This window comes from Porites lutea, chromosome 6 (genome assembly GCF_958299795.1).
Source record: "Porites lutea chromosome 6, jaPorLute2.1, whole genome shotgun sequence".
NCBI classification, from domain to species: domain Eukaryota; kingdom Metazoa; phylum Cnidaria; class Anthozoa; order Scleractinia; family Poritidae; genus Porites; species Porites lutea.
In genome coordinates this window covers 11779617-11800248 of record NC_133206.1, presented here as the reverse complement: position 1 = coordinate 11800248, position 20632 = coordinate 11779617, and the positions used below count along the sequence as shown (strand labels likewise).

The following is a 20632-nucleotide window of genomic DNA, read 5'->3' as shown; positions in this document are numbered from 1 at the left end:
TCCGCAGTCCGTGGTCCGTAGTCCTCCTTTAATACTGACCGGTTATTAAACCCTGATTGCGATAGACGGGCCCTCTGCCGGTTTGTTATTTCATGTCCTTTTACTCTTTTAGCTACCTAACAGGAAAACTGACGAAGTTAACTTTGGCTGAACGAAATCTGGCATTTGTGTTTCAGTATTTTCCAAAGCTATACATCCCCTGATAGAGAAAGGGCCGCAAGGACCACCTTCACGAGTCACGTGAAGGTTAGCCATTTTCAGTGCAAAGGCGATATCTTCGTCCCCAGCTAGGTACTGGTCCGGCTGGGAATCAAACCGTAACCCCCTTCCTACATGCCAGCGCTATCACAGGTCCTGGTTGTTCAAACGTTGGAAAGCGCTATAAACCAGATAAATCACTATCCAGCGGATAAGTGATTAGAGAAATCAATTGTGCTGTCCACTCGGGATAAATATTAAATTAGTGGATAGCGTTATCCAGCTTTCCAACAACTCAGCTCAGGAGAGTATCCTATCTTGAGCTAACCCGCCTCATGGGATCAGAGGACATCGTTTAAATCTGAGATTTTCTTAAATCAGATGCGAATAAAATCGTAGAAACAAACATTCGTTGTGTAGTATAGTCAATTTCGTCAAACATTTCTAAAAGAGACATAAATTGATACAAGCTGCAAAGTTTGCGCCATGGGCGAGAGGCAGATAGCTACCTTTTTTTATCGCGAGGCCCCTCTCCCGGCGCAGGCTCCCACTTGGTATTCCAATAGCATTAATTAAATAGTAAGCTTGCGATGGAAAGCCGGTAAGGCCTCTCTTTCCCCTTCCCAATATAATGTTCTCTGCGCGTTGTCTATTTTCCCTCCGCCAACCTTCCTACGACACAGAGAGGTCTCTGCTGAGGAGAGAACCGCGCAAGTTTTATCTTTTAGTACATGACGGGGTGTCTCAGTAATGACTCTGACTGAATTTATTTAGCACAGTGAAGTCAGCATGGGCATTGTCCGGCTGAGGTCGGGTTTGGAAAATCTTATCCTGCTACTCTCCTCCGAGCATGCATACAGCATGCGGAGGTTAGACTGCATTTACCCTCGCCCCAGCTTTAGAGCCAGACACGCTCGCTACGCAGGTTATGTGGAGGCTGGGGATATGAGGACGGAAAGAGGGCAGGGGTTTATCAAAAGTTAAGGCCTCTGTTCACACACGAGAACGGTGACTTTGGAGCCGTTTCTGTAAAGGAGCGAGGCTGTGCCTCGCCGACCTTGAAAGTGGGTTGTCACATATCAGATAAGTTTCTGTGCCACTCTCGCGTTGGGAACAGGTGTTCTAAAAATTTACATACCGGATAAACTGTAATCGAATTAGAAAATATCGTGACCACTAAAACACGAGTTTATTTATTCAGCTTTTAATCAGTGTTGAATACAAGCTTACACCAACTCTTTGGCTCTCCTTAAAAATAAAAATACTACTCCATTTACATATACTAAGCTATTCCTTAAAGTCCATTTAGACAGTACTTCATCCGACAGTCTCAGGTCGATTCCAGCTGCGTTTTGCCCGAGGGTAGTTCGCCCCGCACACTTAAGTCGAAGTCCTTCCTTAGCCCGTGTTAAAAAAGGAATAAGCGTGCAACGTTTGTGACGGCATTTTCCAGTGGAAACGTAACACAGAACAACTCAATGATTGACATAGTGATCATTGCGGTCGATAATTATTTAGACTTGCGTCAGTATACGTTGTCTCAAATATAATTATCTATATGAACTATCGCTAATATTGTTTGGGTCGATGGACCTTTTCACCAATTACAGCCATATACAAGCTCAACTAAAATAACATCTGACAGGTATATTCATCATGCCGTAGAGTGTGTATGCCATCGGGCGAATCTACTTAAGTTAGGGCGAAACGACGTCGGGAGAATCCACTTTCAGGCGAAACAACAGTAGACACAAGGTCACTAACCGACTTTTAGTAAAGGAACGACGGTCACCACCATACTTTGTTACATTAGCAGATTCTTAAAAACATTCACAAATAATTTATGAGTCTATCACAATTGTATCATCTCAGACTTAGAACTCCAGCTCCATCATCTGGGCTGGTCACTACACATGTCGCCTTGCTCTCATAGCTCTCCTGATGAACAAAACAACAGCAGTGGGATCACAGTAATGCAGCATGGAAAAAAGTTTTTTTGTGCTTGGTCCTTAGTGCATGATGCATGCGTATCCTATCTTGGCGTGTAATTTAAGGAGAGAGAAAATCTTAGGCTTTGTTCACACCATACTGGATACCTTTGCCATATAAAAGAACGGTGATTTCGGCGCGATTTGCTTCGCAGCGTTTTGAGGTGACCATTTTCACCGTTTTCAAATAACAACGGTTCCGATTGGACTGGGCCTTTATTTCTAGTTTCTACGACTTTTTCAACGATTGTAAAAAGAAATAAATGTAGCGTGGGTACGATTTGTGTACAATTTATATCGTGAAATTGACTAACGATAGGAGCACTACTGTACGCAGTTTTTCGTTTACTAAAACTTTTAGTGCGTGAACGGCCACTTAAAAGAAACAAATAACTCATGCGAGCACAGACATAGTGTCTGTTTGGGAAAAAAAAATGAAAACTAAAAGAAGAAAGTTACAGTCAACAGAGTAACCAAGAGGAAGATATGCAATGGGTAAAAAGGTTGGGCATCACCGAACTGGCTCGTTTCCGGCTAATATGGGCCCCGCAGCTTACAACAAGGGAATTTTTTTTAAGAAGCTTCGCGCGCTCGATTTTTGCCGATGCCCATGACGAATGTTGAAGCTTGTTTCAAAAGCATTCTTTGAAAACAAGAAACTAAGAGACGAAACATAATAGACTAAAATAACTGGAAGTTTTAAGACTGTAAGTGTTATAACTTCTAGATAAAAAAAATAGATACTTTTGTTTCAACTAAACAACGAAAACTGTAATTAAATGTACATGTCAGGGCTTGCACCGGGAAGACAAATAAATCACTTAAGGCACTTGAAACACCTGTAAACGAAAGACACTTAAAATGTGTTCTTACATATGGATGATTTATTTCGGCTGTCAGTATAAATGTTCTTGTGAGTTGGCCCGCTTGTTTTAAAAGTATTCTTTGAAAACAAGAAACTAAGTGACGAAACATAATAGACTAAAATAACAGGAAGTTTTAAGACTGTAAGTGTTATAACTTCTAGATGAAAAAATATATACTTTTGTTTCAACTAAACAACGAAAACTGTAATTAAATGAATCTGTCAGGGCTTGCACCGGGAAGACAAATAAAACACTTAAGGCACTTGAAACACCTGTAAACGAAAGACGCTTAAAATGTGTACTTACATATGGATGATTTATTTCGGCTGTCAGTATAAATGTTCTTGTGAGTTGGCCCCCTAGTTTTAAAAGTATTCTTTGCAAGACAAATAAAACACTTAAGGCACTTGAAACACCTGTAAACGAAAGACGCTTATTAATTGAGTTCATATTTTAAAAAAGAACCAAAAAATAAACAGAATTCTTTATTGGACAGGTCACGCACACGCATTGAAGACTCCATACAAGACGCCGTCGGTTTTAAGGTTAACTTCCGTCATTCTCCTTTTCTGAATGTATGGACACATAACCAATGTTTCTGTGAAATAAAGTGGAATTAAATAAAGACTTTTTCAACTTGAGTTTTGTCAAGAACCAAATGATTTCAGAATCATGGAGAACAAAACGCGTTGCCAGTTGCCACTAAGCCATATCGAACCTGTATCCATGCACGAGTTGTGCTGCAACCTATTTGTTTAACCCAGAATAAGATACTTGCGCTATCTCTCCTTCATGAAGAAGACCTAGGCTTCAATTTGTAACGGAAGAAGCTTCAAAAATACAAAGCGGAAAGTCATCACTTTTGAGTATAGTGACGTAAACTGCTCTGTTTTTACTTTGTTAGACAATTAAATATATCTGCCTGGGCTCGCACACAGGAAGACATAAGAAAATAAAATAAAACACTCAGTACCTGTATCGGAAGACACGGAAGTGCTACTTAAATATCATGACGTGAATTATTTTGTTTTCATTTTATTATTAAAGCAATTAAATATATCTGTCTGGTCCAACTCTTGCTCAAGGAAAGGTAAACTTCGTAACACTCCAGGCACTTGGAAACAGACGATTATTAGCAACTGATTACGATTGGCGGCTTCCTGTTTGTTTGTTATTTCGTGTTTGTTATTCCGTTTTCAAATAACAGGCGATTGGACTGGGCCTTTATTTCTAGTTTTTACGACTTTTTCAACGATTGTACAAAGAAATAAATGTAGCGTGGGTAATGGAAGAACCAGTGTTGTACAATCGTAAACCACCATTAATTTCTGCTGAGGATAAAAACGAAACGATTTGTGTATAATTTATATCGTGAAATTGACTAACGATAGGAGCACTACGCAGTTTTTCGTTTACTAAAACTTTTAGTGCGTGCACGGCCACTTATAACAAACAAATTGCTCATGCGAGCACAGACATAGTGTCTGTTTGCCAAAAAAAATGAAAACTAAAATAAGAAAGTTACAGTCAACAGAGAAACCAAGAGGAAGATATGCAATGGGTGAAAAGGTTGGGCATCACCGAACTGGCTCGTTTCCGGCTAATATGGACCCCGCAGCTTACAACACGGCATTGTTTTTTAAGAAGCTTCGCGCGCTCGATTTCTGCCGCCCAACACCGATGCCCATGACGGATGTTGAAGCTTTCTAAGAACTTAACACATAATATTTAACTCAAAATGTGTTCTTACATATGGACTATTTATTTCGGCTATCAGTATAAATGTTCTTGCGAGTTGGCCCGCTTGTTTTAAAAGTTTTCTTTGCAAACAAGAAACTAATTGACGTAACATAATAAATAAGCGAAAGTTTTAAGACTGTAAGTGTTATAACTTCTAGATGGAAAAATAGGTACCTTTGTTTCAACTAAACAACGAAAACTGTAATTAAATGTATCTGTCAGGGCTTGCACCGGGAAGACAAATACAAAAAAAGAACCAAAAAATGAACAGAATATCTTTATTGGACGTGGTCACGAACATGCATTGAAGACTCCATACAAGACGCCGTCGGTTTTAAGGTTAACTTCCTGACTCGTGCTATCTCTCCTTCATGAAGAAGACCTAGGCTTCAATTTGTAATCGAAGAAGCTTCAAAAATACAAAGCGAAAGTCATCACTTTTAAGTACAGTGACGTAAACTGCTCTGTTTTTACTTTGTTAGACAATTAAATATATCTGCCTGGGCTCGCACACAGGAAGACATAATAAAATAAAATAAAACACTCAGTACCTGTATCGGAAGACACGGAAGTGCTACTTGAATATCATGACGTGAATTATTTTGTTTTCATTTTATTATTAAAGCAATTAAATATATCTGCCAGGGCTAACTCTTGCTCAAGGAAAGGTAAACTTCGTAACACTCCAGGCACTTGGAAACAGACGATTATTATCAAATGATTACGATTGGCGGGCTTCCTGTTTGTTTGTTATTTCATGTCCTTTTACTCTTTCAGCTATCTAGCAAAAAAAAAACTAAGTTAACTTTGGCGGAACGAAATCTCTCATTTGTGTTTCAGTATTTTCTAAAGCTAAGACACTATACAACCCCTGATAGAGAAGGGGCCGCAAGGATAACCTTGACGAGTCACGTGAAGGTTAGCCATTTTCAGTGCAAAGGCGATATCTTCGTCCTCAGCTACTACTGATCCGGCCGGGAATCAAACCGTAACCCCCTCCCTGTATGCCAGCGCTGTCACAGGCCCTGGTTGTTTAAACGTTGTATAGCGCTTTCAACGGGACAAATCACTATCTAGCGGATAAGTATCAGTGAAACCAATTGCGCTATCCACTAGATAGAGAATTAATTAGTGGATAGCGTTATCGAACTTTCCGACAACTCGGCCCAGGAGAGTATCCTATCTTGAGCCAGCCCGCCTCATGAGATCAGAGGACATTGTTAAAATCTGAGATTTCCTTAAATCAGATGCGAATAAAATCGTAGAGACAAGCATTTGTTGCGTATTATACTCAATTTCGTCAAACATTTCTAAACTGAGAAACATAAATTGATACGAGCTGCAAAGTTTGCGCCATGGGCGAGAGGCAGATAGCTACCTTTTTTTTATCGCGAGGCCCCTATCCCGACAAAGGCTCTCACTTGGTATTCCAATAGCATTAATTAAATAGTAAGCTTGCGGTGGACGATGGAAAGCAAGGCCTCTCTTTCCCCTTTCCAATCCGTCTGTGGTAGAGTTTGGTTATCCAGTTTGGGAAATCTTATCCTGTTACTCTCCTCCGCGCCTGTGCCACGCGGAGGATAGACTGCGTTTACCCTCGCCCCAGCTTTAGAGCCAGACACGCTCGCTACGCAGGTTATGTGGAGGCTGGGGATATGAGCAAGGAAAGCGCGCAGGGCATTATCGAAAGCATAAGGCTTCTGTTCACACTCGAGAACGATGACTTCGGAGCGGTTTGACGAAGATATCAAATTAATGAAGAAATTGACGGAGATATCAAATTATCTTCATTGTCTTTGTTTAAAAAGAAAGTGAAACAGCACTTTATCAAAGATTACTAGACATCTGTACATTGTCTGGGTAATTTTAAAATGGAAATAATACTGTTTTGCAATGTATGAATTTTAGTCTCTTTAATATACTGGTAGTTTACTTAACTCTTTGTGTGCGTTTCTCTGTTTTCTTTGTTCTTGTGTCCCTGACCTAAACATTTAAACATCTTTTCTTTCAACTGGCTGCCTGGCATTTTTAACTCTTAGGTTATTTCGGGCAGCCAGCGCCCCTATCATCGTCAGTACTATTGTTATAAATTTTTATTTCTTGTATATTATGGGGTGAAATAAAGTGTTGTTGTTGTTGTTGTCGGTTTCTGTAAAGGAGAGAAGGTGCGCCGCGCCGATCTTGAAAGTGGTTTGTCATATATCGGATACAAGATTTCTGTACCACTCTTTTCCGCAGTGTGAACAGGTTTTCACAATACAAATAAGTCGGATAGAATTGCAATAGAAAACATTGTGACTACTAAAACACGAGTTTATTCATTTAACTTTCAATTGGTGCTGAATGTAACCTCTTAAGCCCTCCTCAAAAAAATAAGAAAAAAACACTGTTCACCTTTTACATATGTTAAGCTATTCCTATAAGTCTATTTCAGTGATTTATTCGGACTGCTGTCGATCAGCCCACGGTATCAGGTCGTTTCGCCCGGAATTAAGTCGATTCGCCCGATGTTAACTTGTCGTTCTTTCAGCCTGAAAAAAAAAAAGAATAAGCGTGGAAAGACAGTGACTGCAAATGCAGGTACGAATGTGGGTCAACAGCTTTTCCTAGTGCCAACATAACAAAATATCTCAAAGATCGACGTCGCGATCATTGCGATCGCTGAGGTATACCTTCATACCTTCTACCTCAAATATAATTACCCAGATTGCTGATATCGTTTTGATCGCTGGACCTTTTTTACCAATCATAGCCATGGAATTCAAGCTTGACTAAAATAACATCTCTGATAAGTATGTTCACCGTGTCGCTGAGTGTTAAATGTCATTGGGCGAATGGACTTAAGTTCGGGCGAAACGACGTCGGGAGAATCCACTTTCGGGCGAAACAACAGTAGAACCTACTGAGAACCAAGGTCACTGAGCGACTTTAGTCCAGGGGAAACGACAGTCACCGCCATACTTCGTTACATTAGAAGATTCTTGAAAAAAATTCACAAATAATTTATGAGTCTATCATAATTGTATCATCACAGACTTAGAACTCTGGCACCATCAGCTGGGCTGGTCACCACACATGTCGCCTTGTTTCCATAGCCCTCCTGATGAACAAAACAACAGAAGTAGAATCAACGTGATGCAGTGTGGAAAAAAGTTTTGTTGTACTAAATGTATAATGCATGCGTATCTTATCTTGGCATGTAATTTTAGAAGAAAGAGAAATCTGAGACTATGGTTCACACTCTACTGGATAGCTTTTGCGCCGGGGGGGACTCTGCATATGAAAGGGGTGGGGATGCTCCGACGAGCATCCCCACCCCTTTCATATGCGGAGTCCTCCCCCCCCCGGGGGCTTTTGCGCCGGCACGAAAACCATACCGGGTAGGGCTTCTGTTCACAAATAAGAACTGACTGTGATTTTGGCGCGATTTCTGTGACGGAGCGAAGCTGCCCCGCGTTGATCTCTAAGGTGGAGAGTCACATATCGAATAGGTGTTCACCCTAAACCGCAGAGTTTTTTTGTGGCAGCACGAAAGGCTAACCAGTATGGTATGAACATAGCCTAAACAGACATTTGGCCACACCCATTGGACAAATTCCTTACCGATCTCCTGTACGTAAGGTATCCGTTACGTACAGATTCCACTGTATGCAAAGGGGCGAATTCGACGAGACATTGCGGCAGATCATGAGAAATAAGCGTTTTCTGAAGGTTTCCTTTAGTGATATTAGTTAAACAATTGAGATGGTACAAAACGAAACATGATGGCCGCTGTAGAGATGTGGCCATTATTAAGAGGAGAGGAGATTCTCACAAGACTCTCACAGCAGGAAGTTTCCATTCGCACTATATCTAAAAAGTTCCGGGATATACTATAGTTAAACAGAGTTTTTTTATTTGGAAGCCGTGAAGAAATAAGTCAAATTATGACTTGAGAGGGGAGCTTAAGGAAGCACTTTATATCAACAAAGTTCTCTAGAAAATTTAAAGTAGAAGGGAAAAAATTTCCAAGTATGCAGCAACTGATTGGGCGCCTCCTTCGTGAAGCACAGCTGTGTGTGTTGGTGTATAGAGAGAATAATTATGGAGGAGAGCGCTGCTCCCCTTTCACAGGGTGAGTCCGGGGACCTCCCTCGGGCAAAATGTTTATTTGGGGGTCCTGAATGGTCTATTTCAGTGAATTTTTAGCGACCAGGGAGAAAAATTTTAGCCATGAGGACGACACCTTTATATACCCAAATTTGTTTTATTTTGTATCATGTTTGTTTTCACTGTTTTCATTGAACTCAATTGTTAAGAAACAAATGAAATACGAAGAGTATCCGGCACTTTTAAGACAATCGGCAAATTTTGCTGCTTATCGGAGCTTCCAGAGAATCCTGCATTACTGTAAATATATCTACCATGCCAGCTTTAGTGGCACAGGCTGCATGTCCTTGCTTCCATGATAACTGACTGATTGCTCATGGCAGCAATACTTCACTCAATTTTAAAGACAAATATATATTTAAAAACTTCCTGACTGTCAGACTACAGAACACCCACCTGAATGTGTTTGATGAGGTTGTCTACGGATGACCGTTTGACAAGTGTCACAGTACACCCACCAAAGCCTCCGCCTGTCATACGAGAACCATAAACCCCATCTACCTCCAAAGCAAGTTTAACAAGTAAATCAAGCTCTTCACAGCTGACTTCATAATCATCCCTTAAAAAAAGATATACGAAACCACTATTATTTTACTCTGTTTTTGGGTTATGTGATTACACTTTTTATTAGAAACCAGATCACTGTTTTATGCAATAATGCACTCCCAGGTTTGATTAACTTTGCAGTTATTATTCTTGTTCCTAGAGCTGTGATCCTTTAGGGCCAGTGCCATATGATGAGAGCCCTGGCTGATCCCAGAATAGTACATAAACTCAATAGCTGGTACTGTCTTAAATTTCTGAGGCTGGGCAGTAAGAAGGAAGTCTGTGATTTCTGTCAATATTTGTTAGTTGTTTTTATGAAAACAACAATAATCATTATACCTGTATTTGTTTGATAAGAAGATTTAGCCCATGCCATAGTGAATGCAGCCAATAAGTTAGCTAGAAATCCATTGCAAATTCTGTGGTATCGGATGGGTAGTATTTCACGAAAAAATCCAGGTGATACTTAATTATGGCCTCCACATTTTCCCGCCAAAAATAGAGTGGCTAGTGACAGACAAAAGTTTCATTCTACCAAAATTTCCAGGAGCAACGTTGTAAACAACACGATAAACCCCGAGGTTAAGCTTCCATTCGGACGTCTAAGGTACAGTTAAAAAAGTATTTGCCATACGAAATCAAACAGACTAGAATGGACAAAGAAGTTAAGGAATTCATTAATCAAGAGTAACAAAAACATACCAGTTAACCAGGGTTGCGAAGACCGAGATAAATCCACACTTCAAACAACAAGACTGAAATCCCTTCTTGAAGAAGCATTTGACAGCTATTTTGCCATCATCTTCGCGGTGTAGGTACAGTAAAGTAGAACAGAGGTGAATACGAGCTTTATTCATTGACAAGATGTCGATCAATGGGGCATTGTATGTAGTATTAAAAGTGGCTTTCTTCAAGTTTGACTGTGACGTCGAGATTTCTCTATTTTACGTCATGATGTTAAGTGGCATGGGATAAATTAGTTATGCAATGCTTCTTTCATGGTATACCACAAAATTAATATCCCACAAGTGACTTGATTTTTCTTTGTATATACACTCACCTTATACAATCACCTAAAGGCTCATGTGTATATACTTAGAAATCAAGTCACTCGTGGGTTTTTTCGTGGTATACCACTCGAAAGCATTGCATTAAACTAGTATGTTTTAAAAATACAGCCTGCCCAGCACTACGTGTACTGCACTGTCTGCTGTCAGTGTTGTGTTACCTAAGAGAATTGTGACTTTCCACCATTAGCTTTCCAAATTTCTCATAACTTTCCTTCTCAAGTGCTGCAGCAGCTTCAGTGGTTCTTTGTATCTCTCCGACCACATGTCTTGCTCGGCAGAACTCAACATCTTCCAACTTCCCCTTGTTAGCTGTGGAAAAAATATATCAATAGTGTAAACCAAAGAAGACAATAATATCTGATTAATGATAAATAAAAACATATATTGTTTTAATAATCAACCCTTCAAGCCCCAAAATCCACATACAAATTCTCCAAACTGACCTCCATACATTTGCTTAAAGAATAAGTTAAGAGAATTGTTTAAAAATCATATTGTTTTCCCTTAGATGATCATTTTATCAATTCTAAATCACATTATCCCTTGATTATGTGTGAAAACTGTTACGAGAAAGTTGATGATGGGTAAACACATGCACTGAGTGACTCAAATATTGACTTAAATGACCAGTCTAACTGGAATTGTGAGATTCTGAGTCGTGATGAAAGGGGTGAACCAAAGTACGTTATGAAAAACCTATCAAAACAAGGAAGACAGCCTGCCTCTGAGTTTCAAACCATAGCCTGAGTACAGCCATCTCCTCTGCTGTGGGGAAGGGGCAGCTGTACACAGGCTATTCAAACAGGGCCAGGATTTTGGTAGCCTTGTGCGCCACAGATGAAATTAAACTCCAGTTAAGTCCATCTGCGAAACAGTGCTGAAATCCTTGTTCTACACCCCCACCTGTGTACCAGGATTTGAGTACGTGCCATGATTGGCCTGTTAAAAAAGCCATTGTTGATTTGCCAATCAGGTTGAAAGGAAATTTAAAACTCATTTCTGGTAATTCTTTGAGTCCATTGAGGGCCCAGAACAAGGATTTCAGCGCTACTTTGCAGACGTTACTAACCAAGGTTAAATTACGTCTGCGATGCAGGCTAGGTTTGTGGAAGGTCAGTGCTCTAATACTACTACTTTCTCCTTCAAATTCAGTGTTTGAAGCACAGATGAGAGGGTAAGGCAACTTGATCCAAAGAGTGAAAAAAGTTGCAGCCTTTAAATTTTAGCACAAGGAGTTATGAACTGCGAAAATCAAAGCCTTGGTGTAATATTAACTCCCCAATTCAAACTCCCTCAAACAGGCCATTACCATTTTGTGCTTGGGAAGAATGTAACTATAAAAGTTAATTTGATCATATTCTATTATCCTTCATCTGCAAGATCCAAAGGGTTATTCATTATAACTACAAATGCCACCTCTTTATTTATAAATATTCTATATTGTTATTATTAATATACATTGTTAATATTCACGTACATGTAATAATTTATTAGCTTTACAAATTTGGATTTTATTGTAGTTTTTTTAAGTTGTTAAGCACTGTTGATCAGTGAATGTAAATAGCGCTCTAGAAGTTATTAAATTATTATTATTATTATTATTATTATTATTATTACCCCAGCATAAATGACCTATCTGTGATAACAAATAAATCTAGGGTTCTCCTAATGTTTGTAGTAATAAATATTGAGTAAAGTACTATCCTACCTTCTAATTCTGCCATGGTAACTTCCCTAAGACTGGGTTTTCCGAGTGTTTTTGCTGCTGTTTCACATTGCTTTCTTCTTGTTGGATACTCACTTCCTGTCAATTCATGTCGAACATTTGAGTTGGTTACCAAGACAGCTAAATCAGGGTTTGTCATTGGAACAAGTGTGGCTTCCATTGATCTGCAAAATTGTTGATATCAACCAAGAACAATAAGAATTTGAAAACAAAATATTATGAACTTTAATTGCAAAGGTACACTCCACACAAAAACCACTAATATTGTAGTTTGAGGGATAGCCATCCAATACTCTGGACATGAACTGATCATGCACCCAGAAAATAGGAAAACAATTCCAACAATCACATGCATGAATCCAAAAGGAATTATATCGATGGATTCAAGTCTTCAAATTATTAAGTGGGGAGCCCACTCATAAGGGGTGTAGAATGGTAAATTCAAGACTTTGCGAGACTGTGAGACTCAAGTTTCATTAAGACTCCAAGACGAGACCTATCACAAACACTTCTGAGATTTTAAGATTTGGCCAAAATTTTCCAAGACCCACATTTTTTGAAGAACCATTATAGAGCCCTCTCATCCATACCCTAAGATAAGAGTAGGGCTTGGCATGGAAAAGAATTTGTCTCATCCCTGTGGGCTTCAGTTTGACCTAAAAATAAAGTGAAGATTAAGGTCCCCTTCATGCCCCTCCCATAAATCTGCCACAGATTTAGGCCCCATCCACACTGATATGTTTTCAAAAGTATGAGTTTTTATTTTCATTGACAAAGCATGAATCAATTCGTGTCCACACTGCCATTTTAATGCATTTTCTGATGTCCACACTAAAACAATTTATAGAATTGAATGCTGTGATGTAAGTTGAACACTGTGCCGAGCTACAAACACTCGCACCTGTAATAGTTTCCGTCACCATTTTCATTTTGATGCATTTTGACTGTTTTTGACCATTTTCATTTTGATCCACTTTAAAGAGCGTTTTGAAATCGATGCGTTTTCATAATGCTCAACAAATTAGTGTGGACAGAAGGCCCAAACACATCATAATGTATGTGTTTTGAAATGAAAATGTATTTGTGCGGATGGGGCCTTCCATATTACAAGGCAAATACCTGCAGTCCAGCAGTAAAGCATTGCCTCTCTTGCCCATTACTGAAATAAACTGATCCATAATTCCGCATGGCATGTTAGCAAAATTATGCTCCGCCTTCTGACAAGCCAGAGCCTTGACTTTCAAATCTTTTTGCTCTTTCCCAGTTAACTGTTCCAAAAATGTGTACGTGGCAACTTCAAGTGATGCAGAGCTAGATAATCCCCCTCCGAGGGGTACTGAGGTGGCAATCACTGCATCAAAGGCTGGAATTGGTCCCGGAAAATTGGCAATAACTCCCTTGACATAGTTGGCCCAAGAAGGCTTGCCAGGCACCAGTGGACTATCAGGGGTATGGACGGGAAATGTTATTACATGGGGTTCATCTACGCCTTGAGCACATGTGGCTAAACGACACACATTGCCATCTGATTTTCTTCCTACAATTACCGTCACCAACTCTAAAGCCTGCAGGAAAGTAATTTTAATGATGGCATTCAATTTTGTTGACTTGCTTTGATAATCAAACTCATAATATAAGTTACCAGTTTCTGCTCCATCATGTGATTTACTTACCACAAAGGTAAAGAACACCAGTCATTTCAAAATTCACATTAATTGTCAGAGCAAATGCTTCATCAATTTTCAGTCTAATCTTTTTTTTGCTTTATTTCTTACTGTTTCAAACTAACTGTCACACCTGGAGAGCACTCCTGGGAAAATCTTGGTCGGGGTGTGCTGCCCAGTTCTATGAACCAAACCCTATTTTAGACCAAAAAATGTCATTTTCCACACCCGTTTTCAGACCTGGTCCCAGTTGTTCTGACGTCAGATAGCATTATCCACCGGATAAATCACTATCCAAAGGGTAAGTATTAGGGAAACCAACTGCATTATCCAGTCCACCTAATGAACAACTGGGGCCTACCTTTTTGGCTTATATCAGGTATCAGGAAGTACGGCTCCCGGGATTAGTTGAGAGAATTTGGTGAAAAGATCAAAACATTTTCCCATTTTTCTCGATTATATATTAATATTATTGGGAGGAAATTGATGTTGGTGAGTCCTGGGACTTCAAAGGGTTAAATTTTGAATCTAGGCTAATCAAGGATAAAATTGAACCACACTTCTATTTCTATATTACTTGGCAAAGGTTGCCCATCGCGCCAAGGTAAAAAAAATAATCAAATAAAAAGAATCATGTAATTAAATAAATAAAATCTGTTCCCGAACAGTACGTTTAAAAGTGTCCAAAGTCTCTAGCTTCCTAATATCTAAAGGTAGAGCGCTCCAATCTTTGATCGATCTCGCTCGGGAAGAAACTGTTCCAACTCCCAGCTATGGTCGACCGTGGGTACAAAAGTTCGCTTTAATTCACTCAAGGATTGTTAAGCCCTTGAAATCGGGAATAAAGGAAAAAGTAACTTCACTTAACAGTAAAAATATGCCCCATGTCTTGCTCTTAGTGTACCATTTAGGCCTAAGGAAAGGAGGATACAATTTACCCAGGCGAAGCAAGGGGAGGTCGAGAAACGCTATTCTTACCATGGGAAAAACAAATCCATCGTTATAATCTGTATGTTCGCCAATAAGATTTACTCGTCCTGGAGCACATACAGCAAACGAAGGACTAGCCTTGAACTGTTCTTGGAAAAATTTTTTGGCCACCTGAAGAACGTTCTCTGCTCCAGTCGACGCCATTTCTCGAGGAGGATATCCAGACAGTTATATCACATCAGTTCACATCAGCCTTTATGTATGTAGCGGGTATGTATGCATATCCCGTGATTTATCTCGTGAAATCTCGTGACGGGCGTGACATTCGTTTTTCATCCCGTACTGGGAACCTCTAAAAGCCTTCATAGTATACTCGACTATGAAGGAAAGTTGGAGCAGACTATTTTTCCCAAAACTTCGTGTACGTATTAAGGACAACAACAACCCGCCACATGGAAAGTTTCATCGATTTGTATTTTCATTTTCTAGCAAATTTCCAGACCTAAACTTCGCCCCGTATGTTACGTGACACAGTGAGCCTGGGTCACCTGTGTTTGTACCGGTACGGGCGGCCATCTTGGTAAAACTTATTAACCCTTGAACCTTGTTAAAAATCCTTGTTGAACGCTACTGCACATGCACGGCTCGTCGTCCACATACTGTCGAGAACGTGAAAACCCGCGGTTTGGCGTCCAGCAGTGAACATGTGCAGAGAAAATTAAATTAACTCGTCCTTTTTACCCTAAATCCATTTTCCTGAAAGAAATTTCACCTCAATTGCGTATTCGACTTTCAACGTATTTGTTCTTTGTATTTTTGTACTAAAAACACCAGGAGATCTTCGTAAACAAGCACTAGCGAGTCGCGTCGAAACTTTCTTGTTTGTGTTCCAGCTTTTCGCGAAGAAAACAGGTTTAAAGGTCAAAAATCTGCTAAATCAACCTGTTCCACCCTTTTTTCTTTAAAAACTGTAGTGATTTGTCGCCAAACATTAGTAACCGTTGGTTCTATTTTTCTTTGTAAAGGAGATGGAATGGTCAGGCAAACATGATTTGGTGCTGATGCCGAGAAGTGTTTATAGTTATGGAACCCCGGCTATCAACATCCGTTTATACAATGATGTGAATGCTACGCGCGCTGTGATTGGTCGTTGACCATGATCTATTAGAGTACAGATACATGGATGACGTTACGGGAAACTTGTTTTTTTTGTTTTGTTCAACATGGCACGCGGTTTTGAAAGTGTTTGTGAGATTATTTCGGATTGAGGCAAGTGAAAGCTTCGGGAAAAGTTTAGCAGGAGCTATTTACAAAGAAGAAAAATGGAGAAACGGAGACCAAAAAAGCTATTGACTACTTGACAATGCCTAAACTACAAGAAATCTTCACAACAGTTGCCATCGTGTGTCTTCGCTACGAGAGACTCGCTGTTTTGCAAAATGTTTTCGCTATTATTCTTCTTTGAGCAAAAAAAGACGGTGAAAAACTTTTCGAAGAAACTGTACACAAGTAAGATAAAGAAGAAGCTAAGATGAAAAGTTGGGTTTGGGACTTAAAAAATGCCTAAACTAGCACAAATCCTCAAAAGGTCAAGCTGCTCGAGGCAGGTATGTGTATCGGTCTTTTTCTTTTCTGATCATTGTATAAAACAAAGAAATTCCATGTTGCCGTGGGTCTGTTCAGTAATAGATCACAGAGGACGTCAAAATGTGGTAAAAACAACAGTGACACACTCGCCTGCGGCTCGTGTGCCACTTCTTTGTTTTTACGACATTTTGACGTCATCTGTGATCTATTACTGAACAGACGCACGGCAACATGGAATCTATTTGTTAAATAGAAGCAAGGAAAGGGGAGACGTATGGAACCAGATAGCTCTCGTGGCCTTGATCATCCGAAATTCAAAGTCAATTTAACAAATAGATCTTTCAGCTATGCTTGTAGCCTAACTAAGTATTAAACTGACTCAGGGGAATGTCAACTCGTTCCCAGGGTCCTCTCCCACCCGTCCGTGGGAACGAGGTTGAGGGGATGTCTGTAATTCAGGCTACTGAGCCTGCGTAGCAGGCGGACAGCAACCACTTGACTGAGCAGGAAGGAATAGCGAAAAGCCGGGCGAAACTGCCTTCGCCACTCGATCGCTTTCGCTTTGCGCGCCTTCATCTCTAAATGGAACATTCGTTTGACAAGCAGGCTGGTGATACACTGGAAAACCAACCCACGGCCGGCACGGCATTGTTGCTGCTTTAACGAAACCGCCTAGCCAATACCTTACGCATGAGCACAGTCATATCACCCGCTCAGTGGCAGCCATGGATAGCCCGGGGAACGTCGATGCCTTTATATACGAACTTCCCTCTCCCTGCTTGGCTTCCCTTGATACTGTCACTACAGTTTCTAGTTCATATTCCTCGAACGAAGGACTATCAAGTCTGAGGGAAAATTGGACAGATCAAGCCAGATCGTTCTCTCAGAACGCTCAACGGAGATTTTGATCACCCCTATATACATACACCTCTTCAGTCACCTTCTCGTCCATATCATGCGGTGGCCTCGAGAGCGAGATTCCTTACCTACCCTGTGCAGCATCCTTCTTATGTTAAAAAACAGGCTTTAGGGCAAAACCTGGAGTAAGGGGTGTTAAGGGTCGAAAATAACCTGAGATGAAGAGGAGTCAACGCCAACGTGAGATGCGCGCGCTTTCCGCCTCCGCAGAGGCTCCCGCTGGGTATCAAGAACAGCAATGATAAAAAAGGAAAAAAACCTAGTAAGCGCGCGGTGGACGATGGGAAGAGGTCAGTAATTTAGAATGGGAACAGGCCTCTGGACTCTTCCTCATCTTTTTTCTTTTCTCCTTAAGACACAAGGAGGTCTTTGCCGAGGGACTACCTTGAAAGTAATAGTAGCCTGCGAGCAAGCTCTCCTAGTTGGGCGAACGAAGCGAGCCGCGCGAGAACGCGCGAGCGAGCGGTTAAGCCTTCGTGTCTCCTGTCGCGTGCCTCTCGCTGCCGTCGCCTTTGTGGTCTCCCATCCTAAGTTGGGAAAGGGCGGAAGCTTTGACTGAGAAAAACTGCAAGAGTGCTTTGCATGAACACTGTAACCAAAACCTGTTTGATATGCATTTTAAGAGGTCCAATTCTAGTACAGAAACAGGAGCCATCGGCTCCTGACTGAAATTAGTACAGCCGTTTTATTAATATCTACTGTATCAATGGCACAGTCAGTGGCTCCTATTATTCGCTAGATCACCTGAAGAAAGAAGGGGGCGTCTGAAATATTGGGAAAACTAGGGCTCTCCCCACACTATATCAGATAGCTTATCGTGCCGATACAAAATGCTATTCGGTTTAGTAAGAACACCAGTTCGATATGTGACTCCTTTTACAGATCGGCGCTTCGCAGGTTCTGTTACAAGAATCGCGCCAAATCATCACTCTCATGTGTGAACAGAAACCCTATGCGGTATGATTTTCGTGCCGGCGCAAAAGCCACCGGGTAGATTGTGAACATAGCCTAAAGTTGATGTCCGGTAAAAGAACTTTAATTCTGTCTCATCCATATATAACTGTTAGTCTACACCCGCTGAATACAGAAACATAATTAAATTAACTTAAAATTTATCCCCTCTAATTCAAATGGGCATGGATGCATCTAAACGCATGGATGTGTCTAACCCAGAGCAGAATACCAAAACTGGGAGCGCTTTTTTGGGCTGTTATAATTTTTGCTAACAGGTCGCCCGAATCCCTACGTTTTCAATTCTCGTCGTTCTCATGCTACGTCCATGGAATGCGTTATAGAATCAGTGGCGAAGTATGCCGTCAACGTCAATGCCAATCGTGCCGATCTGAGACAGGTACACACGCTGGTCCTCTCTCATCGGGATCGTTCCTGCCTGGAGTTTAATAAGACCGAGCGCAAGAAAATGGTGTACGGAAATTGATCCCCTTACTGACTCTCGGCATTTTAAGGAACGTTCTTGGACTGAGTCAGTTGGTTGAGGATCTCGAGCTCCAGATGGTTTCTCAGTAATGGAATGAAGCACATCTCTTAAGAAACCAGGCCAACTCTGATCATTACTTGAAACTCTGGTAAAGAAAGTTTAAAGATTAAAATACGACATTAATTTTAAGTACAGTCAAACCCCGTTAATAAGGACATTGAAGAGGCCATACTGAGTGTATGTATCAACGGAGTGTTCGTATTAAGCATGTCATGTTAATAACTGTCAAAAAACACCTTTTGTTAGAACATATACTGAAGAAATAAGAAAAGACATTAGGATCGTCATACTAAACATGTCTTCTTTCCAAGTGGACAGTCCGGGGAGAAAATCCCCTAAAACACTCAAAAAATCGTTCATTTATATACTACTTGATCAAAACCGTTCTCCGAATAACTAGTTTGATACCTGAAAAGTAGCATTGCCCGATCTTTTGCCAAATTAAGCTACGGTACTTTTTTTCTACATTTATGCGATCTCGCAATTCCAATTCGATCTGGAACGCACGGACACGTTTAAACGAGTTCATATGAATTCCTATGTGCTTCGTGGGTAAACAAGCAATTTACAATTTTTTGGGGGGAGCTCGTCTATTAAGGGGAGGGATGAAAAACGAGCTCCCCTAAAAACGCCTGCGTGGGAGGCTACACATGCGACGAACTAAAGTAATAAATTAAAAATTTGAATGATAATGTATATTTGGTGCTTGTTGGCCTGATTCAGTTGGCTACTTAAAATATTATTTACTTTACAATTAAACATTTACACCACCTTTGGAAACTCTTGACAAAGCTTAAACTAGCTATGTCAGCTATGCGTTGTCTTTGGCGGAGAACTATCACTGAACGATCTCTTCGTTAGTTGTCCGTTAGCTGAATCAATTATGAGGGCAGGGTATTTACTCCTTAACTTAATTAAAACTCTAACTTTCTTCTCTGCTAATTTTAACATCGCCCAGAGGTAAGAGAAATCTTTGACAAAGATTTAACTAGCAATGCGTTGTCTCAGGTCTATCTTAATTGGCATATTTTTAAGTGAAAGAAAAAGGAAGGGTATTAACCACTTCTAGAAGAATTGACAAATGCCCCATCCCCCAGGCAGAGGTTTTCAGACAAATTCTCCACCGCAGGAACCGACAAGATGGCCAATGGCCGACAAATGCCCGGGGTGGGGCCCTGGAATTGACTGAGCCATTAGTGGGCTCTGGATTATCTGGCGAATGATTAGCGGGAACTAGGGCTGACACAATCTTAAGTCCTCCTGACGTAGGTTTATTACCCCCTTCCACATTTACTTAGATTAGAGCGTAAACAAAAGAATTCTTCAAATCCATTTCGAATTCGCATATTTTTCTTTCTTTCAGTACTCATCTGGAATTGAACGATAAAGACGTTCATAAAATCCCGTAGTTCCCTCAAAAACCATACCCAATTCCAGACCAAAATGGGCAAAGTGCATATCCGTTTTCAGACCAAAACGGCCCAAAAACCCTACCCGATGGGGCAGCACATACCTATATAGCTTTAAGGGAGTACCTTCCCCCCGGGGTTGGGGAGCAATAGCAAGGGCCCTTTCTACTCCCTTGAAAACCTTACAATGAAGATTGTCTTTTCCCTTGATCTCAGTAACGACAGAGAGGCATACACACCTTTAACACGAAGGACCTTTCTTACCTTTCCTTTTTGTTTCAATTTCTCCTTGTCCATTTGTTGTGTCGCAAATATCATCTATCTTGAATTGTTGTATTAAAAG

At 40.5% G+C, this 20632-nt stretch overlaps 1 protein-coding gene across 1 annotated transcript; it reads right to left on the bottom strand.

Moving 5' to 3' along the window:
- Positions 1-7082: 7082 nt before the first annotated feature.
- Positions 7083-15145, bottom strand: LOC140941338 (galactokinase-like). Its single transcript, XM_073390323.1, has 6 exons — positions 14926-15145; positions 13403-13848; positions 12266-12447; positions 10716-10866; positions 9338-9500; positions 7083-7892 (listed from the first exon to the last, which is right to left on the bottom strand). Exons 1-6 carry the CDS (start codon positions 15079-15081, stop codon positions 7821-7823), a joined length of 1170 nt encoding a protein of 389 aa, XP_073246424.1. The 5' UTR covers positions 15082-15145; the 3' UTR covers positions 7083-7820.
- Between the last annotated feature and the right edge of the window lie 5487 nt (positions 15146-20632).